The 20,056-nt window shown below is 41.4% G+C and overlaps 1 protein-coding gene across 3 annotated transcripts in view; it reads left to right on the forward strand.

The window, feature by feature from the left end:
* Positions 1 to 12,409, forward strand: part of ripk1l (receptor (TNFRSF)-interacting serine-threonine kinase 1, like) — a 56,283-nt gene extending 43,874 nt beyond the window's left edge. The window contains exons 9-11 of one of the 3 annotated variants that reach the window (XM_060913978.1): positions 2,216 to 2,701; positions 11,477 to 11,615; positions 11,835 to 11,952. In XM_060913978.1, coding sequence (XP_060769961.1) covers positions 2,216 to 2,701; positions 11,477 to 11,615; positions 11,835 to 11,853 — 644 coding nt within the window. In that variant the 3' untranslated portion in view covers positions 11,854 to 11,952. Of the gene's footprint in view, positions 1 to 2,215; positions 2,702 to 11,476; positions 11,621 to 11,834 lie in introns of all 3 variants that reach the window. The other 2 variants (XM_060913988.1, XM_060913969.1) reach the window with 2 other exon arrangements.
* The last annotated feature ends 7,647 nt before the right edge of the window (positions 12,410 to 20,056 follow it).

A 20,056-nucleotide genomic window follows, 5' to 3' on the forward strand; every position in this document is an offset into this window, starting at 1 on the left:
TTTAGGGCTGCAGTTGACTTGCTGACTTTAGGGCTGCAGTTGACTTGCTGACTTTAGGGCTGCAGTTGACTTGCTGACTTTGGGGACTGCAGTTGACTTGCTGACTTTAGGGCTGCAGTTGACTTGCTGACTTTAGGGCTGCAGTTGACTAGCTGACTTTAGGGCTGCAGTTGACTTGCTGACTTTAGGGCTGCAGTTGACTTGCTGACTTTAGGGCTGCAGTTGACTTGCTGACTTTGGGACTGCAGTTGACTTGCTGACTTTGGGACTGCAGTTGACTTGCTGACTTTAGGGCTGCAGTTGACTTGCTGACTTTAGGGCTGCAGTTGACTTGCTAACTTTAGGGCTGCAGTTGACTTGCTGACTTTGGGGACTGCAGTTGACTTGCTGACTTTAGGGCTGCAGTTGACTAGCTGACTTTGGGACTGCAGTTGACTTGCTGACTTTGGGACTGCAGTTGACTTGCTGACTTTAGGGCTGCAGTTGACTTGCTGACTTTAGGGCTGCAGTTGACTTGCTGACTTTAGGGCTGCAGTTGACTTGCTGATTTTAGGGCTGTGGTTGTCGTGAACGGTTTTGCGCTCAGGTGTCCGTCGTTGGGGGGTTTATAGCATCAACGAAGCTGACTTTGTTAGGACTGTTAATGTTATAGTCATGTTGTCTGTTGTTGCCCGGATGGGGATGGGTTCCCTTTTGAGTCTGGTTCCTCTCGAGGTTTCTTCCTCATGTTGTCTGAGGGAGTTTTTCCTTGCCACCGTCGCCACAGGCTTGCTCATTGGGGATAGATTAGGGATAAAATTAACTCAAGTCATTCAAATTCTGTAAAGCTGCTTTGCGACAGTGTTTATTGTTAAAAGCACTATACAAATAAACTTGACTTGACTTGACTTATCTACGTGATCCATTTAACCCACTTCTTAAACGGGATGAGTTTGTGGTGAAAAATTTCTTCAAGCAAATTCTTTATGTAAGGAATAAAACACTCAGCGGCATGCTGTTCCAGAGAAATAATCAACAACACGGTGGTGTGATGATATGGAGTTACTTTTTTTTTTAAATTAAAGACTACATGGAATACTTTTTACCCGTTTAGAATTACATTTAATGTTTAACGTCTATTAAACAAGTTCTTGATCTCACTTATGTTATAGCAGCTGTAAACAGGCATTTCTTTGACTGGCTTTCTTTTTCCTTCTCTTTTGAAGTTAATAAGATTTAAACAGAACGCATAAACCTGTGATTTGCAGATGCTGTTATAGAAAAATAATCCTCATACCAGCCGGGGTATAAATACTAATAATGAAGCACTTTGGCACAAGACGTGAGGATAGAATAAATAACCTAATAAAATATTATGATAATAATTAACAGTTATTCCACGAAATCGAGTTGTACATGAGCTGATAGCCGACGAGGCGCGTAGCACCAAGTTGTCTATAATCCATGTACGACGAGATTGAGTAGAATAACTGTTTTATTCTATCCACATTCACTGGATTTTGAGAAACGGAGCATTTTTATTTTTAGTTTTTTTGCAAATTCGATAAATAAAAACTTTATACGAAACGTCCGACGAAATCATTTCCGCTGAGAATGTAAACAAACTGGCGAAATGACAGGAGCAATTTGTCAAAAACGCGATAATAATAATAATAATTCTTGAAAAAATTTTAAAAAGATGCGTTCTTACCATGAAATACTTTCATTCCATATTTTGTTGCTGGTTTTTTTTTGTGATTTTGTTTTCGAGTAGTTTTTATTTCATCCTCGGTTGGTTCAGCAACACGCTCCACCATTTTGTTTTTCTCTACTCACGGTGATCTGATATGAGCTGATATCCTAGTAGTAGAGTAGCCAATCAGAGCACACGATTGCTAATATCCAGTGAATGTGGATAGAATAATAAACATTGTAGCTTTGAGTTGTGACGTTACTTTTTTCCTGGTGTTATTTCAAGGAGCTCAGGTTCATCAGACAGCTGATAAAAGTTCAGTTTATCAAAGGTACTGATCAAATTGGTGAAATGGGGATTGATTTTGTTTTTTTCTTGGTAGATCATCCCTTGTAATCCCTGAATGTTGAGTTGAACTCTAAAAACCATTTTAAACTCAGTGCCAAATAGATGTATGATACTGAAACCAATACATCACAGTTGCATCTTTACTAAGCCTTTCCACATTTATGTTTAATATTACTGTTCATTTCATCCTATCAGTACTAGAAGCTCCATCCTTCCTGCAGCGCTCCGGGGACTCACCCACGCCTCTGAGGAGTTCAGACCTGGGGCCGGTGGAAGCCAGCTTGGAGGACCTCAGTTTAATGACCTTAGGTGTCCTTCAAGCAGACGCTATCCCTGACCACCCTTTGGCCCCTCCTAACCTGGAGCAGAAACTGGACCAGGAGTTAAACTACCACAAACATGGCAGCTACACCCCCGAGCAGCAGCAGCCCAACCTTCTCTTCCAGCTTAACTCTCATCCACCCGTGCAGACTGTGCCTAGTTGGGGTGGAGATATTCCTCAGCAGGTGTCCTCAGTGCAGTCTTGGTCCAAACCTGCCCTTTATCAGAGTCCTTACGAAACTTCGTTCAGGCCAGATTACGACAGCCAGATGTCAGTGCCGGCTTCGCAGGGTGGACCGTCCCAACAGCTCAAACGCTTGCCTTCATGTCCTTCTGACTTCTCTGTACCGACAGAACCAGGTACACACTGTCCACATAAAGGGCATGTAACTGTGTGTAAAATAATAATAATAATAATAATAATAATAAGTCTTCCTTATCTTTCTTCTGACGGACTGAAATCAGACGATAACACAAATAATTAACTTTGGAATGATCAGCAAAACAGATACTGCAGATTATTATACACGTGCGACACGGAATAAAAACATGTTCTACAGTGGTGCTTGAAAGTTTGTGAACCCTTTAGAATTTTCTATATTTCTATAGAATATAAAACATAATATAATATAAAACTATAAAACATCATCAGATTTTCACACAAGTCCTAAAAGTAGATAAAGAGAACCCAGTTAAACAACTGAGACAAAAATATTATACTTGGTAATTTATTTATTGAGGAAAATGATCCAATATTACATATCTGTGAGTGGCAAAAGTATGTGAACCTCTAGGATGAGCAGTTAATTTGAAGGTGAAATTAGAGTCAGGTGTTTTCAATCAATGGGATGACAATCAGGTGTGAGTGGGCACCCTGTTTTATTTAAAGAACAGGGATCTATCAAAGTCTGATCTTCACAACACGTTTGTGGAAGTGTATCATGGCACAAACAAAGGAGATTTCTGAGGACCTCAGAAAAAGTGTTGTTGATGCTCATCAGGCCGGAAAAGGTTACAAAATCATTTCTAAAGAGTTTGGACTCCACCAATCCACAATCAGATAGATTGTATACAAATGGAGGAAATTCAAGACCATTGTTACCCTCCCCAGGAGTGGTCGACCAACAAAAATCACTCCAAGAGCAAGGCGTGTAATAGTCGGCGAGGTCACAAAGGACCCCAGGGTAACTTCTAAGCAACTGAAGGCCTCTCTCACATTGGCTAATGTTAATGTTCATGAGTCCACCATCAGGAGAACACTGAACAACAATAGTGTGCGTGGCAGGGTTGCAAGGAGAAAGCCACTGCTCTCCAAAAAGAACATTGCTGCTCGTCTGCAGTTTGCTAAAGATCACGTGGACAAGCCAGAAGGCTATTGGAAAAATGTCTTGTGGACGGATGAGACCAAAATTGAACTTTTTGGTTTAAGTGAGAAGTGTTATGGTTGGAGAAAGGAAAACACTGCATTCCAGCATAAGAACCTTATCCCATCTGTGAAACATGGTGGTGGTAGTATCATGGTTTGGGCCTGTTTTGCTGCATCTGGGCCAGGACGGCTTGCCATCATTGATGGAACAATGAATTCTGAATTATACCAGCGAATTCGAAAGGAAAATGTCAGGACATCTATCCATGAACTGAATCTCAAGAGAAGGTGGGTCACGCAGCAAGACAACGACCCTAAGCACACAAGTCATTCTACCAAAGAATGGTTAAAGAAGAATAAAGTTAATGTTTTGGAATGGCCAAGTCAAAGTCCTGACCTTAATCCAATGGAAATGTTGTGGAAGGACCTGAAGCGAGCAGTTCATGTGAGGAAACCCACCAACATCCCAGAGTTGAAGCTGTTCTGTACGGAGGAATGGGCTAAAATTCCTCCAAGCCGGTGTGCAGGACTGATCAACAGTTACCGGAAACGTTTAGTTGCAGTTATTGCTGCACAAGGGGGTCACACCAGATACTGAAAGCAAAGGTTCATATACTTTTGCCACTCACAGATCTGTAATATTGGATCATTTTCCTCAAGAAATAAATGACCAAGTATAATATTTTTGTCTCATTTGTTTAACCGGGTTCTCTTTATCTACTTTTAGGACTTGTGTGAAAATCTGATGATGTTTTAGGTCATATTTATGCAGAAATATAGAAAATTCTAAAGGGTTCACAAACTTTTAAGCACCACTGTATTCCCTTCTAGCAGGTTTATTGATGGCATGCAATATTGTTATCATATCGCTTATCCTACATGTATTACGCCACTCTTCCGGATGGAAGATGAGCATTGAATATGGTTTACGATATTGCACGTTGTCGAGACAAGACTAGGTTACACATCGGAGGTCACATGAAGCTCCAATGATGAAACGTTTCTGCTGCGCATGCGCACAATAATTTCTTTGTCAGCCAGGAAAGAGAGAAGACGAGGCGAATCCAGTGCTAGGATTAAGCACTAAATAAATAAACTGAAACCCGCTGAACACCTGAAAGGCTACCAAAACTTCATTAGATATTCTTCACGCATATTTACAAGAGAAAAACATACCAACGGACATCGAAAAACTGGAAAAGAGACATGGCGGAGATGTAAAGCGTCCACGCTAGTGAGTGACTGTGACAGTTTGTAAACAAACATGGCCTCCAGGTTTGCTTTGTTAAAAGCGGAAGATTTTGAGAGAATTTTGGCTGCCAGGTCACTCAATTGTGTGTAGCTGTCGATGTTGGTTTTAAAAGTAAATAAGTAAATTACACAGGGAAAATAATAATAAAAATAGTAATAATAATAATATCCAGCTTGATTGTGCTAGCATTGGCCTGCGCTAACACCACACCAGCTAGAAGGTAACTGGACTGCTGCACTAACAGCACCGAGTCGCGGGTAAGCTAGCGTCGGTCTTTGCTAACACTACTGCTACGCCGGCTGGAAGGTAACTGGACTGCTACACTAACAGCACTGAGTTGCAGGTAAGCTAGCATTAGTCTTCGCTAACGCTACTGCTACATTGGCTGGAAGGTAACTAGACTGCTACTGTACACTAACCGCGCTGAGTCGTGAGTAAGCTAGCACTGGCCTTTGAGAATTCTGATAATACGAAAGTATGTATGTATTATAATAATAATAATAATAATAATAATAATAATAATAATAATAATGGGGCGGCACGGTGGTGTAGTGGTTAGCGCTGTCGCCTCACAGCAAGAAGGTCCGGGTTCGAGCCCCGTGGCCGGCGAGGGCCTTTCTGTGCGGAGTTTGCATGTTCTCCCCGTGTCCGCGTGGGTTTCCTCCGGGTGCTCCGGTTTCCCCCACAGTCCAAAGACATGCAGGTTAGGTTAACTAGTGACTCTAAATTGACCGTAGGTGTGAATGTGAGTGTGAATGGTTGTCTGTGTCTATGTGTCAGCCCTGTGATGACCTGGCGACTTGTCCAGGGTGTACCCCGCCTTTCGCCCGTAGTCAGCTGGGATAGGCTCCAGCTTGCCTGCGACCCTGTAGAAGGATAAAGCGGCTACAGATAATGAGATGAGATAATAATAATAATATTGGCTGGCTTTTTTCATGGTATATCAGATAAAGTTGACTGCTACACTAACAGCACCGAGTCGTGGGTAAGCTAGTGTCGGTGTTCGCTACCACTACTGCTATGCTGGCTGGAAGGTAACTAGACTCCTACACTAACAGCGCTGAGTTGCGGGTAAGCTTGTGTTGGCCTTCGCTAACGCTACTCCTACGCCGGTTGGAAGTTAACTGGACTGCTGCGCTAACATCACTGAGTTGCGAGTAAGCTAGCATCGGCGTTTACTAACGCGACTGCTATGCCAGCTGGAAGCTAACTGGACTGCCGCGCTAACAGCACCAAGTCACGGGTAAGCTAGCGTTGGCCTTCGCTAATGCTACTGCTATGCCGGCTGGAAGCTAACTGGACTAACGCGCTAACAGCACCAAGTCGCAGGAAAGCTAGCCTCAGCCTTTGCTAACGCTACTGCTATGCTGGCTGGAAGGCAACTGGACTTCCGTGCTAACAGCCCCGAGTCGCAGGAAAGCTAGCATCAACCTTTGCTAACGCTACTGCTATGCCAGCTGGAAGCTAATTGGACTGCTGCACTAACAGCACTGGGTCACGGGTAAGCTAGCATTGGCCTTCACCAACACTACTGCTACACCGGCTGGAAGCTAATTGGACTTCCACGCTAATAGCACCAAATCGCGAGTAAGCTAGCGTTGGCCTTCGCTAACACTACTGCTACACCAGTTGGAAGCTAACTGGACTGCCACACTAACAGCACCGAGTCGTGAGTAAGCTAGCATCGGCCTTCGCTAACGCTACTGATATGCTGGCTGGAAGCTAACCGGACTGCCGCACTAACAACACCGAATCGTTGGTAAGCTAGCGTCGGCCTTCGCTAACGCTAATGCTATGCTGGCTGGAAGCTAACCGGACTGCCGCGCTAACAGCACCGAGTCGCAGGTAAGCTGGCGTCAACCTTCGCTAACACTACTGCTACACCAGTTGGAAGCTAACTGGACTGCCACGCTAACAGCACCGAGTCATGAGTAAGCTAGCATTGGCCTTTGCTAACGCTACTGCTATTCTGGCTGGAAGCTAACCGGACTGCCGCACTAACAGCACCGAATCGTTGGTAAGCTAGTGTCAACCTTCGCTGACGCCACTGCTATTCTGGCTGGAAGCTAACCGGACTGCCGCGCTAACAGCACCGAGTCGTGGATAAGCTAGCATCAACCTTCGCTAACACTACTGTTACACCAGTTGGAAGCTAACTGGACTGCCACGCTAACAGCACCGAGTCGTGAGTAAGCTAGCCTCAACCTTCGCTGACGCTACTGCTATGCTGGCTGGAAGCTAACCGGACTGCCGCGCTAACAGCACCAAGTTGCGGGTAAGCCAGCGTTGGCCTTTGAGAGTGCTAATAATACGAAAGTGTGTTTGTATAATAATAATAATAATAATAAATCATAATATTGGCTGGATTTTTTTCATGGTCTATCAGATATATTCCATTCAGCTACTCGTCTTCGACTCGTTCAGTATCATGCTCACTGAATGGAATATATCTGATATACCACTCAACACCAGCCAGTATTATTTAAATATTTGCAGATTTTAGGACACTTAGATATTCAACGTTCATACGTATACTTATTACAAAATGTCCAGTTAATAATGGCGTGATATAAAACCTTTTTTTTTTTTTTTACTTTTTTTTATCCAGTCAGGATTCCAACAGTCATTACTAAATCTTAATGTTTAAGATTATTTAATAATATCTTTATTAAACCTTATACAGTGCCTGGCAAAAGTTTGGACACTCCTTCTAATTCAGTGCTTCTTCTTTATTTTTATAAATTAGTAATTAAAAGTAACTTCATGCCTTAACGTAACGATGGAGGATGTTTCTTTTTACTTAGTTGAGCCGTTGGTTCTTGACTTAATACTGTACGGATTATTACAGTTGTAGTGTTGAACAGGGCTATTTTGTTTGTACTGTTATTATTTATTATTTACTGTTTGATGATTTCAAACACATTAAGAAGGTAAGAAACTTGTCCACTAATTACCTTTTGACGAGGCACACCTGTTAAAGGAGACCTGAAGGCAAATTTTTTATTATCAAAATTCTATTTATCTTAGGGCGTCGTGGGTCAGGTGATAGGGCGCCATACCATAAATCCGGGGACCCGGGTTCGATTCCGACCCAAGGTCATTTCCCAATCCATCTCTCTCCCGCTCATTTCCTGTCTCTACACTGTCCTATCCAATAAAGGTGGAAAAAGCCCCAAAAAATCTTTAAAAAAACAAAATTCTATTTATCTCATTTCATTAAATATCGGAATGCATTTTTGATAGCTATTTTGTCGCTGCTATAGCAAGTTATGAGTGTTTGAAATACGCTCTGTAATATATCAGTCCATATGTCAAAGCAATGGCCGTAAACGAGATTCGTTGAGACCTGCGCGAGACATCGTAGGACGGAAGTAAAACGTACAGCGGAAATCAAAGTGACTGACATCTATGTCCGAAATCACTCACCCATTGCCTACTCCCTATATAGGGAATTACTGTATAGAGGACTATATAGTGAGCTCATTGTTAAAATGAAAAAACGCTTTCGGACACTCCTCCGTTGCGCTGGTATTTATGTCATTACTGTCGCACAATTAAAACGTTCCAGATCAGTCAGCTGGTGGGTTTTCAAAATAATAAATACATGTATGTGTTTTTGTGATAAATCCATATTATACTGAGTGCATTTCCAACATTAATCAATGCAAAGTACCTGCATCTTTCAGTTCTTTTAAATCAAGGCTGAATCCTTTCTTTCTTCTTCGCCGCTGCCTTTTATTAAATCACATTTCAGACTTTTAATTTGATTTCTTTTAGCACGACCGTAATGCATGATGGGATATATTGCTTTGGTTAGTGACCATCGTTGTACACTAATTTTCATGATGCATTGTGGGATACTTTGAGTGCACTATATAGGGTGTAAATAATCCTCACTAAGGTTTCGGACAGCACTACAAAATGGCGTCCTCGCTATATAGTGAGTAGGGAGTGATTTCAGACACAGGGGTCGTCAAAAGATGCGCGCGCCCTCTTTCGAATGCTGATGTAATCAAGCTGGAAGTTTTGTTTGTTTTGATAGCAATCATCAAAGTTTGAAAAAAGTAGGCAGTAATCATCCTTTAAACTTGTTTTTGTGCAATACTTCGTTTGGAAAACAGTTTTAAAAATGGCGGCGCTGACACTTCACGTTTTGAAGTCTCGCACAAGTCTCGTGAAGATCGCACGGATAAGCGACGCCTACCGTGAACCAAACGAACTACATTCAACAGGACTAAAAACCGAATAGGCCGATAAGTATAATATTTAATTGCAATTCATTGCCAATACGAGTCACGATATAAGGTTACTAAAACCGAAAACGTAATTGAACAACACGTTAATTAAGAAATAAAGCAAGTTTAAAAATGATTTAAGTTCCCCTTTAATTGAAAAGCGTTCCAGGTGACTCCCTCATGAAGCTGGTTAAGATGACGCCAATAGTGTGCAAAGCGTCATCAAGGTAAACGCTGGATACGCTGAAGAATCGAAAATATTTTGTTTACATCTACAGTGGTGCTTGAAAGTTTGTGAACCCTTTAGAATTTTCTATATTTCTGCATAAATATGACCTAAAACATCATCAGATTTTCACACAAGTCCTGAAAGTAGATAAAGAGAACCCAGTTAAACAAATGAGACAAAAATATTATACTCGGTCATTTATTTATTGAGGAAAATGATCCAATATTACATATCTGTGAGTGGCAAAAGTATGTGAACCTTTGCTTTCAGTATCTCGTGTGACCCCCTTGTGCAGCAATAACTGTTGATCAGTCCTGCACACCGGCTTGGAGGAATTTTAGCCCATTCCTCCGTACAGAACAGCTTCAACTCTGGGATGTTGGTGGGTTTCCTCACATGAACTGCTCGCTTCAGGTCCTTCCACAACATTTCCATTGGATTAAGGTCAGGACTTTGACTTGGCCATTCCAAAACATTAACTTTATTCTTCTTTAACCATTCTTTGGTAGAACGACTTGTGTGCTCAGGGTTGTTGTCTTGCTGCATGACCCACCTTCTCTTGAGATTCAGTTCATGAACAGATGTCCTGACATTTTCCTTTAGAATTCGCTGGTATAATTCAGAATTCATTGTTCCATCAATGATGGCAAGCCGTCCTGGCCCAGATGCAGCAAAACAAGCCCAAACCATGATACTACCACCACCATGTTTCGCAGATGGGATAAGGTTCTTATGCTGGAATGCAGTGTTTTCCTTTCTCCAAACATAATGCTTCTCATTTTAACCAAAAAGTTCTATTTTGGTTTCATCCATCCACAAAACATTTTTCCAATAGCCTTCTGGCTTGTCCACATGATCTTTAGCAAACTGCAGACAAGCAGCAATGTTCTTTTTTGAGAGCAGTGGCTTTCTCCTTGCAACCCTGCCATGCACACTATTGTTGTTCAGTGTTCCCCTGATGGTGGACTCCTAAACATTAACATTAGCCAATGTGAGAGAGGCCTTCAGTTGCTTAGAAGTTACCCTGGGGTCCTTTGTGACCTCGACGACTATTACATGCCTTGCTCTTGGAGTGATCTTTGTTGGTCGACCACTCCTGGGGAGGGTAACAATGGTCTTGAATTTCCTCCATTTGTACATAATCTGTCTGACTGTGGATTGGTGGAGTCCAAACTCTTTAGAGATGGTTTTGTAACCTTTTCCAGTCTGATGAGCATCAACAACGCTTTTTCTGAGGTCCTCAGAAATCTCCTTTGTTCGTGCCATGATACACTTCCACAAACATGTGTTGTGAAGATCAGACTTTGATAGATCCCTGTTCTTTAAATAAAACAGGGTGCCCACTCACACCTGATTGTCATCCCATTGATTGAAAACACCTGACTCTAATTTCACCTTCAAATTTACTGCTAATCCTAGAGGTTCATATACTTTTGCCACTCACAGATATGTAATATTGGATCATTTTCCTCAATAAATAAATGACCAAGTATAATATTTTTGTCTCATTTGTTTAACTGGGTTTTCTTTATCTACTTTTAGGACTTGTGTGAAAGTCTGATGATGCTTTAGGTCATATTTATGCAGAAATATAGAAAATTCTAAAGGGTTCACAAACTTTCAAGCACCACTGTATGTTCCAGATGTTACTTCATAGTTTTGATGTCTTCAGGATTGTTCTACAGTGTAGAAAATATGAAACACGGAAAAGAAAGACTTATGAATGAGTAGGGGTGTACAAACTTTTACACATTCATCCATAGATAGTTTTCTGAGCTGATGATTTGTGCTTGAAGAATAAGCCTTTCCTGGATCCTGTTGGTTACCGAGCCCAGATTTGAAACGTCGGAAACAAGCTCCGCCCACTAATCCGTTCTTTCCATGAAACACACCCTAATTTATGCAGATGTTGTGATGTAATGTTGACAATATCAGTATATTATTTATATATTTGTTTCAGCTCAGTGGTTATTTTAGTGCTTTATTCTCGAACCTCAATCACACGCGTTTTGCATTAAAGCCGATGACGTTTCTTCCTGATGTGGCGTTTTAGGTCGGTCGCTGTACATCAGTCAAGCCAGTGGGATTCAGATCGGGAACAACAACACCATGCATTTCAGAGACACCTCGTCTCTGAGCTCTCAGTCCAGCACGTCGTCCTCCATGACAAAGTACGCAGAGCTACTGTTGAAGTATGGTGAGCCTCTTTCACACACATTCATCTTGGTTTCTTGATCCAAATCCAACGAGACAAATATACTAATGCTCCTGTTACACAACCATGCGAAACCTTGTACACCATCAAAATATTACATTTGGCTGAGAATATTAAGGTAGCTCTACCACCTACGTACATGCTACACATACAGCAGTCATGATGCCACATCCATGTGTGTGTTGTTCTCGTGTAGAGGACCACAGCGCCACTGATGAACATCTGGAACTGGTCCGAAAGAACGTAGGCGCAAAATGGAAAGCCTGCGCCAGAAAGCTGGGCCTCACCGAGGTGGAGATTGATGCCATCGAGCACGATTACGGGCGCGACGGCCTGGCTGAGAAGGTCCACCAGATGTTGGAGCGCTGGAAGATGAAGGAAGGTCTTCAAGGCTGTACGGTGGGAAAACTGTGTCGCGCCCTGGAGCAGTCCGTTAAAGCAGATGTGCTTCTCCAACTACTGTACAAGTCTCAAGAGTACACTGCTCTTCCGAATCCCAGTCCTCTGAGTCTGATCTAACAATTACTCCAAATCCAAGTGAAGGTCTGGTTATATAGATTTAGGCACTGCTTAAAAGCGGAGCGCCCATCTGTTTCTGGGTTGTAGAATTTTCTTAGATCATAGCCAGCCTCTTTTGTTTTATTTCTTTACTGGCTAACACTGGCCACGAGGCGGTGTGTCTCATTATCTCTAGCCGCTTTATCCTGTTCTACAGGGTCGCAGGCAAGCTGGAGCCTATCCCAGCTGACTACGGGCGAAAGGCGGGGTACACCCTGGACAAGTCGCCAGGTCATCACAGGGCTGACACATAGACACAGACAACCATTCACACTCACATTCACACCTACGGTCAATTTAGAGTCACCAGTTAACCTAACCTGCATGTCTTTGGACTGTGGGGGAAACCGGAGCACCCGAAGGAAACCCACGGGGAGAACATGCAAACTCTGCACAGAAAGGCCCTCGCCGGCCACGGGGCTTGAACCTGGACCTTCTTGCTGTGAGGCGACAATGCTAACCACTATACCACCGTGGAGGCGGTATGTATGACTGGTAATTACTAACACTGGCCACTAGGCGGTGTGTATGAGTGGTGTTGCACACGGACAAACCACAAAAAATCGACTCAATGGGTTTACCATTTTTTCTTAGGTACGGTGCTCCGCTGGAGCGCCGCTATTATTGAATACTTGATTCTGATTGGTCAAGCATGACATCCTGTGGTCTGTTATTTCTATATAACAAGCCATTGCTATGGACCACATCGTGAAATCGTCTTTAACGTCTTCATTTTCATTCTGTTTTTTTTTTTCTTTTCAATGTATGTGTTGTGTCCAGGGATAGATAGATAGATAAATAAAAGTTTGTTTTGTTTGTCCCTCCCCCCCCATGATTTCTGAAAGACGGACCTGGTTTTCAATGCTATGTACTTTGGCTAGATCAAGTCAAGTTTATTTGTATAGCGCTTTTAACAATAAACATTGTCGCAAAGCAGCTTTACAGAATTTGAACGACTTAAAACATGAGCTAATTTTATCCCTAATCTATCCCCAATGAGCAAGCCTGTGGTGACGGTGGCAAGGAAAAACTCCCTCAGACGACATGAGGAAGAAACCTCGAGAGGAACCAGACTCAAAAGGGAACCCATCCTTATTTGGGCAACAGATCAGACAGAAGGAAGGGAGGGAGGGAGGGAGGGAGGGAGGGAGGGAGGGAGGGAGGGAGGAAGGAAGGAAAGAAAGAAGTGTGGAGTGTGCCACTTTTGAGAGTCATTTCATCATTTTCATCTGATTCATTATTAGCGGAGCTCCATACTTAAGAAAATCTGGTAACCCATCGAGTTGACTTTTCATGGACACACAGGGATCCCAGCCATGTCCGCCCGTCCCCGTCCCTCGCGATTCTGATTGGCTGTTTGATTTTGGCGGGAACTAGAAGCGCAAGCGCGCCTACGTAACTTATTTTTGTCTACAGATAATTTCATATTTGTCGTGTTTTTCCACCGAGAACAACTCAAACAGCGCAACACAATAATCACCACTTTTACAAACTTTAATACAAACTTTAAAAAGGTGTCAGGACAAGTGAACCAAGGAGAGAAAAATGAAGAAATCTTTCACAAGAAAAGCGACAAGCTGAAAGAGAAAGAAAACTTGTAAAAAAAAAATGAATGAATAGAAATGATGAGTCGTAGGAATTTAATTCTAAATAGTGATGTTGATTTTGAAATCACTGCGAAATCCTTCGGGATCTGACAAGTTGACCTGAATCCACTCAGTGTTTTCATGAATCGTCAGTCTTTTGTTTTCGAAACATTTTGCTATAAATCACGAAAGCACACTGTAGTTTATAGTATAGCCAGTGTTAGTAATTACCAGTCATGCACACCGCCTAGTGGCCAGTGTTAGTAATTACCAGTCATGCACACCGCCTAGTGGCCAGTGTTAGTAATTACCAGTCATACCCACCGCCTAGTGGCCAGTGTTAGTAATTACCAGTCATACACACCGCCTAGTGGCCAGTGTTAGTAATTACAATAATCACACCGCCTAGTGGTAATAATACACACCGCCTAGTGGCCAGTGTTAGTAATTACCAGTTATACACACCGTCTAGTGGCCAGTGCTAGTAATTACCACTCATACACCGCCTAGTGGCCAGTGTTAGTAATTACCAGCCATACACACCGCCTAGTGGCCAGTGTTGGTAATTACCAGTCATACACACCGCCTAGTGGCCAGTGTTAGTAATTACCAGTCATAAACACCGCCTAGTGGCCAGTGTTGGTAATTATCACTTATACACACCGCCTCGTGGTCAGTGTTAAAGCCAATTTATGCTGACAACGCAGTCCTCGCAGACAGTGTCGCAGACAAGAGGGCTCTGATTGGTCCACTCTACATCCGCTGTACATGCACTTCCGCTTCCCTACTTTCCCGGTTTGGTTTGTTTTCACGACCGGCATTTTTAAAAACACGAGCGAAGATGGAGCAGCACGAAGAGCGGTTGATTGAGGAAGTGAGGAAGTACGTACATCTATACGACTCCAGTTCTAGTCATTATAAAAAAAAAAAAAAGTTCTAGTCATTATAAGTAACCAGAGGATAAACACTCCACTAACCACACCCACCAACTACTCCTAGCGACTTTGCGCCCCCTTGCGTTGTGCCGGTGAATAACATCACGCACGCCTATACTCCCCGCTCAACGATAAATTACAACTGTCTGCGAAAAGCTATCTGCGAAAGCCTTGTCGCAAGAGCATGCAGAGGCCTTTAGTAATTACCAGCCATACACACCGCCTAGTGGCCAGTGTTAGTAATTACCAGTCATACACACCACCTAGTGGCCAGTGTTGGTAATTACCACTTATACACACCGCCTCGTGGTCAGTGTTAGCCGATAAAGAAAGAAAACAAAAGAGGCTGGCTATGATATAAGAAAATTCTTCAACCCAGAAACATATGGGAGCTCTGCTTTTAGGCAGTGCCTAAATCTATATATTAAATCGAAAGGAAAAGATACATTTGATTATTTTAAAATGAAACTACAGGCATTTATTTTTGTCAAGCTTTAATAAATATTCCATGGGTTTAATATACAGTTAGGTCCATAAATATTTGGACAGAGGCAACATTTTTCTAATTTTGGTTCTGTACATTACCACAATGAATTTTGAACAAAACAATTCAGATGCAGTTAAAGTTCAGACTTTCAGCTTTAATTCAGTGGGTTGAACAAAATGATTCCATAAAAATGTGAGGAACTAAAGCATTTTTTAAACACAATCCCTTCATTTCAGGGGCTCAAAAGTAATTGGACAAATTAAATAATTGTAAATAAAATGTTCATTTCTAATACTTGGTTGAAAATCCTTTGTTGGCAATGACTGCCTGAAGTCTTGAACTCATGGGCATCACCAGACGCTGTGCTTCCTCCTTTTTAATGCTCTGCCAGGCCTTTTACTATTCCACTTCTTTGCTTTAATAAACTCCTGGGTTGCTTTGGCTTTATGTTTTGGGTCATTGTCCATCTGTATTATGAAACGCCGACCAATCAGTTTGGCTGCATTTGAGCACACAGTATGTCTCTGAATACCTCAGAATTCATCCGGCTGCTTCTGTCCTGTGTCACATCATCAATAAACACTAGTGACCCAGTGCCACTGGCAGCCATGCATGCCCAAGCCATCACACTGCCTCCGCCATGTTTTACAGATGATGTGGTATGCTTTGGATCATGAGCTGTACCACGCCTTCGCCATACTTTTTTTCTTTCCATCATTCTGGTAGAGGTTTATCTTGGTTTCATCTGTCCAAAGAATGTTCTTCCAGAACTGTGCTGGCTTTTTTAGATGTTTTTTAGCAAAGTCCAATCTAGCCTTTTTATTCTTGAGGCTTATGAGTGGCTTACACCGTGCAGTGAACCCTCTGTACTTACTTTCATGCAGTCTTCTCTTTATGGTAGATTTGGATATTGATACGCCTACCTCCTGGAGAGTGTTGTTCACTTGGTTGGCTGTTGTGAAGGGGTTTCTTTTCACCTTGGAAATTATTCTGCGATCATCCACCACTGTTGTCTTCTGTGAGTGTCCAGGTCTTTTTGCATTGATGAGTTCACCAGTGCTTTCTTTCTTTCTCAGGATGTACCAAACTGTAGATTTTGCCACTCCTAATATTGTAGCAATTTCTCGGATGGTTTTTTTTCTGTTTTCGCAGCTTAAGGATGGCTTGTTTCACCTGCATGGAGAGCTCCTTTGACCGCATGTTTTCTTCACAGCAAAATCTTCCAAATGCAAGCACCACACCTCAAATCAACTCCAGGCCTTTTATCTGCTTAATTGAGAATGACATAATGAAGGAACTGCCCACACCTGCCCATGAAATAGCCTTTGAGTCAATTGTCCAATTACTTTTGGTCCCTTTAAAAACAGGGTGGCACATGTTAAGGAGCTGAAACTCCTAAACCCTTCATCCAATTTTAATGTGGATACCCTCAAATGAAAGCTGAAAGTCTGGACTTTATGTCCATGTCCATTATATAACTATAACTTGAATATGTTTCAGTAAACAGGTAAAAAAAACAAAATTTGTGTCAGTGTCCAAATATATATGGACTTTACTGTATTTGCAGAAAATTGATGATTTTATACATTGTATAAAGTTTTCAGTTTTATGGGGATTTGATTTTTTTTTTTTTTTTGGTGGGTTTTTTTTTTGTATCATAAACATTGACTCAAAAAATATATATTTGTTAATTTTTTTTCTGGTTTTTACATGCACATTTTTCTAGAAATTAGGATGTAGACAAATTTTTAAGGAGTACTAAAAATTTGTTAATTTGTTAATGAGTATCTATTTGTTAATAAATAAATAAAATAAATGGTTTTTTTTTTTCATGATTTCCAAAAGACAGTCCTGGTTTTCATTGTTCTGTACTTTGGCAAGGTCAGATCATAACAAGAAAGAAAGAAAGAAAGAAAGAAAGAAAGAAAGAAAGAAAGAAAGAAAGAAAGAAAGAAAGAATCTGAAGAAAGAAAGACAGAAGTGTAGAGTGTGCCACTTCTGAGAGTCATTTCATCATTTTCATCTTATTCATTATTTAATCCAAAGAAAAGAAAGGATACGTTTGATTATTTTAAAATGATACTGCCTGCATTTATTTCTGTCAGGCTTTAATAAATATTCCACGGGTTTAATATATTTGCAGAAAATTCATGATTGATGTATTATGTTTTGTGGGGATTTTTTTTTTTTGGTATCATGAACATTGACTGACTTCATTTTTTTTTTCTTTTACATAAAGTTAGAGGCAGTGTAGCATCACCATTCTCAAAATTATTCAAAACTATCTTACAAATTGTAAACTATATCATGAATAATTAATACACAGACTCAGGATTTTCCCAGTTCTTGATTTGTCCATCTGGAGAAACCCTTTGAACTGATTGTTTCTGAGAAAAGGTTCCAGCTAGAACTGTTTGAGGGGCGATCGAGTGCTTAGTTATCCAAGAAAACCTTAAAGAACCCTTCTTAAAGCATGGTTTCATTTTTCTAAATCAGGATAGCTATGAGGGTGCTTCAAAAAGTTCTCGGCCTCATCTGGAAACAAGGGGCGTAACTCCTATTTTGAGGCATGACTCTATACTATAAAGCATTATATCACTGTCCACAAAAACTCAAATGAAAGAAACAGTCAGAAAAAAAGGAGAGGAAAGAAAGCTTCGAGCTGGCGTGATGTTTCTCCAAGACAACACGCCCATCTACGCAGCACAGGTGGCAGGGGCAGAAACAGCCAAATATGGTTTTGAACTGTTGCCCCGTGCACCTTACTCACCCACCCTGGCACCATCTGACCTCTATCTGTTTCCCAAACTGAAATCTCACTCGCTGAGTCGCCATTTTCAGACTGATGATGATGAAGACATCCATACTGTTGAGGAGGATCTGGAGGCTCAAGATGTGACCTTCTTCCACGAAAGGATCGAGAAGCTTGAACATTGGTGGACCAAGTGCTTTGAAGTAGACTATGTTGGAAAATAGTGCAAGAACAATCTTTCTCCTGTGAGGTTTTCTGGGTGAGGAAGGCCAGAACTTTTTGAAGAACTTGACAAGTTCTAGATCTTGAAAATAAAATAATTTCCAGTGAAATGGAGTTTGTATGACAAGCTTTACCAGTTAATCCATACACTCTGAATAAAAACGAGGGTTCTTCAATGGTTCTTGAAGGGTTTGTTGGATAATGAAAGGTTCCTCACTTCCAAACCAGGATATTAAGAAGAATCCTACAGTGGTGCTTGAAAGTTTGTGAACCCTTTAGAATTTTCTATATTTCTGCACAAATATTACCTAAAACATCATCAGATTTTCACACAAGTCCTAAAAGTAGATAAAGAGAACCCAGTTACACAAATAAGACAAAAATATTATACTTGGTCATTTATTTATTGAGGAAAATGATCCAATATTACATATCTGTGAGGGGCAAAAGTATATGAACCTTTGCTTTCAGTATCTGGTGTGACCCCCTTGTGCAGCAATAACTGCAACTAAACGTTTGCGGTAACTGTTGATCAGTCCTGCAGACCAGTTTGGAGGAATTTTAGCCCGTTCCTCCGTACAGAACAGCTTCAACTCTGGGATGTTGGTGGGTTTCCTCACATGAACTGCTCGCTTCAGGTCCTTCCACAACATTTCCATTGGATTAAGGTCAAGACTTTGACTTGGCCATTCCAAAACATTAACTTTATTCTTCTTTAACCATTCTTTGGTAGAACGACTTGTGTGCTTAGGGTCATTGTCTTGCTGCATGACCCACGTTCTCTTGAGATTCAGTTCATGGACAGATGTCCTGACATTTTCCTTTAGAGTTGGCTGGTATAATTCAGAATTCATTGTTCCATCAACGATGGCAAGCCATCCTGGCCCAGATGCAGCAAAACAGGCTCAAACCATGATACTACCACCACCATGTTTCACAGATGGAATAAGGTTCTTATGCTGGAATGCAGTGTTTTCCTTTCTCCAAACATAACGCTTCTCATTTAAACCAAAAAGTTCTATTTTGGTCTCATCCATCCACAAAACATTTTTCCAATAGCCTTCTGACTTGTCCACGTGATCTTTAGCAAACTGCAGATGAGCAGCAATGTTCTTTTTGGAGAGCAGTGGCTTTCTCCTTGCAACCCTGCCATGCACACCATTGTTGTTCAGTGTTCTCCTGATGGTGGACTCATGAACATTAACATTAGCCAATGTGAGAGAGGCCTTCAGTTGCTTAGAAGTTACCCTGGGGTCCTTTGTGACCTCGCTGACTATTACATGCCTTGCTCTTGGAGTGATCTTTTTTGGTCGACCACTCCTGGGGAGGGTAACAATGGTCTTGAATTTCCTTCATTTGTACACAGTCTGTCTGACTATGGATTGGTGGAGTCCAAACTCTTTAGAGATGGTTTTGTAACCTTTTCCAGCCTGATGAGCATCAACACTGCTTTTTCTGAGGTTGTCAGAAATCTCCTTTTTTCGTGCCATGATACACTTCCACAAACATGTGTTGTGAAGATCAGACTTTGATAGATTCCTGTTCTTTAAATAAAACAGGGTGCCCACTCACACCTGATTGTCATCCCATTGATTGAAAACACCTGACTCTAATTTCACCTTCAAATTAACTGCTAATCCTAGAGGTTCACATACTTTTGCCACTCACAGATATGTAATATTGGATCATTTTCCTCAAAAAATAAATGACCAAGTATAATATTTTTGTCTCATTTGTTTAACTGGGTTCTCTTTATCTACTTTTAGGACTTGTGTGAAAATCTGATGATGTTTTAGGTCATGTTTATGCAGAAATATAGAAAATTCTAAAGGGTTCACAAACTTTCAAGCACCACTGTACCTCAGACCGCTAGACTCT

The sequence above is a fragment of the Neoarius graeffei genome, chromosome 1, assembly GCF_027579695.1.
Source record: "Neoarius graeffei isolate fNeoGra1 chromosome 1, fNeoGra1.pri, whole genome shotgun sequence".
Taxonomy (NCBI): domain Eukaryota; kingdom Metazoa; phylum Chordata; class Actinopteri; order Siluriformes; family Ariidae; genus Neoarius; species Neoarius graeffei.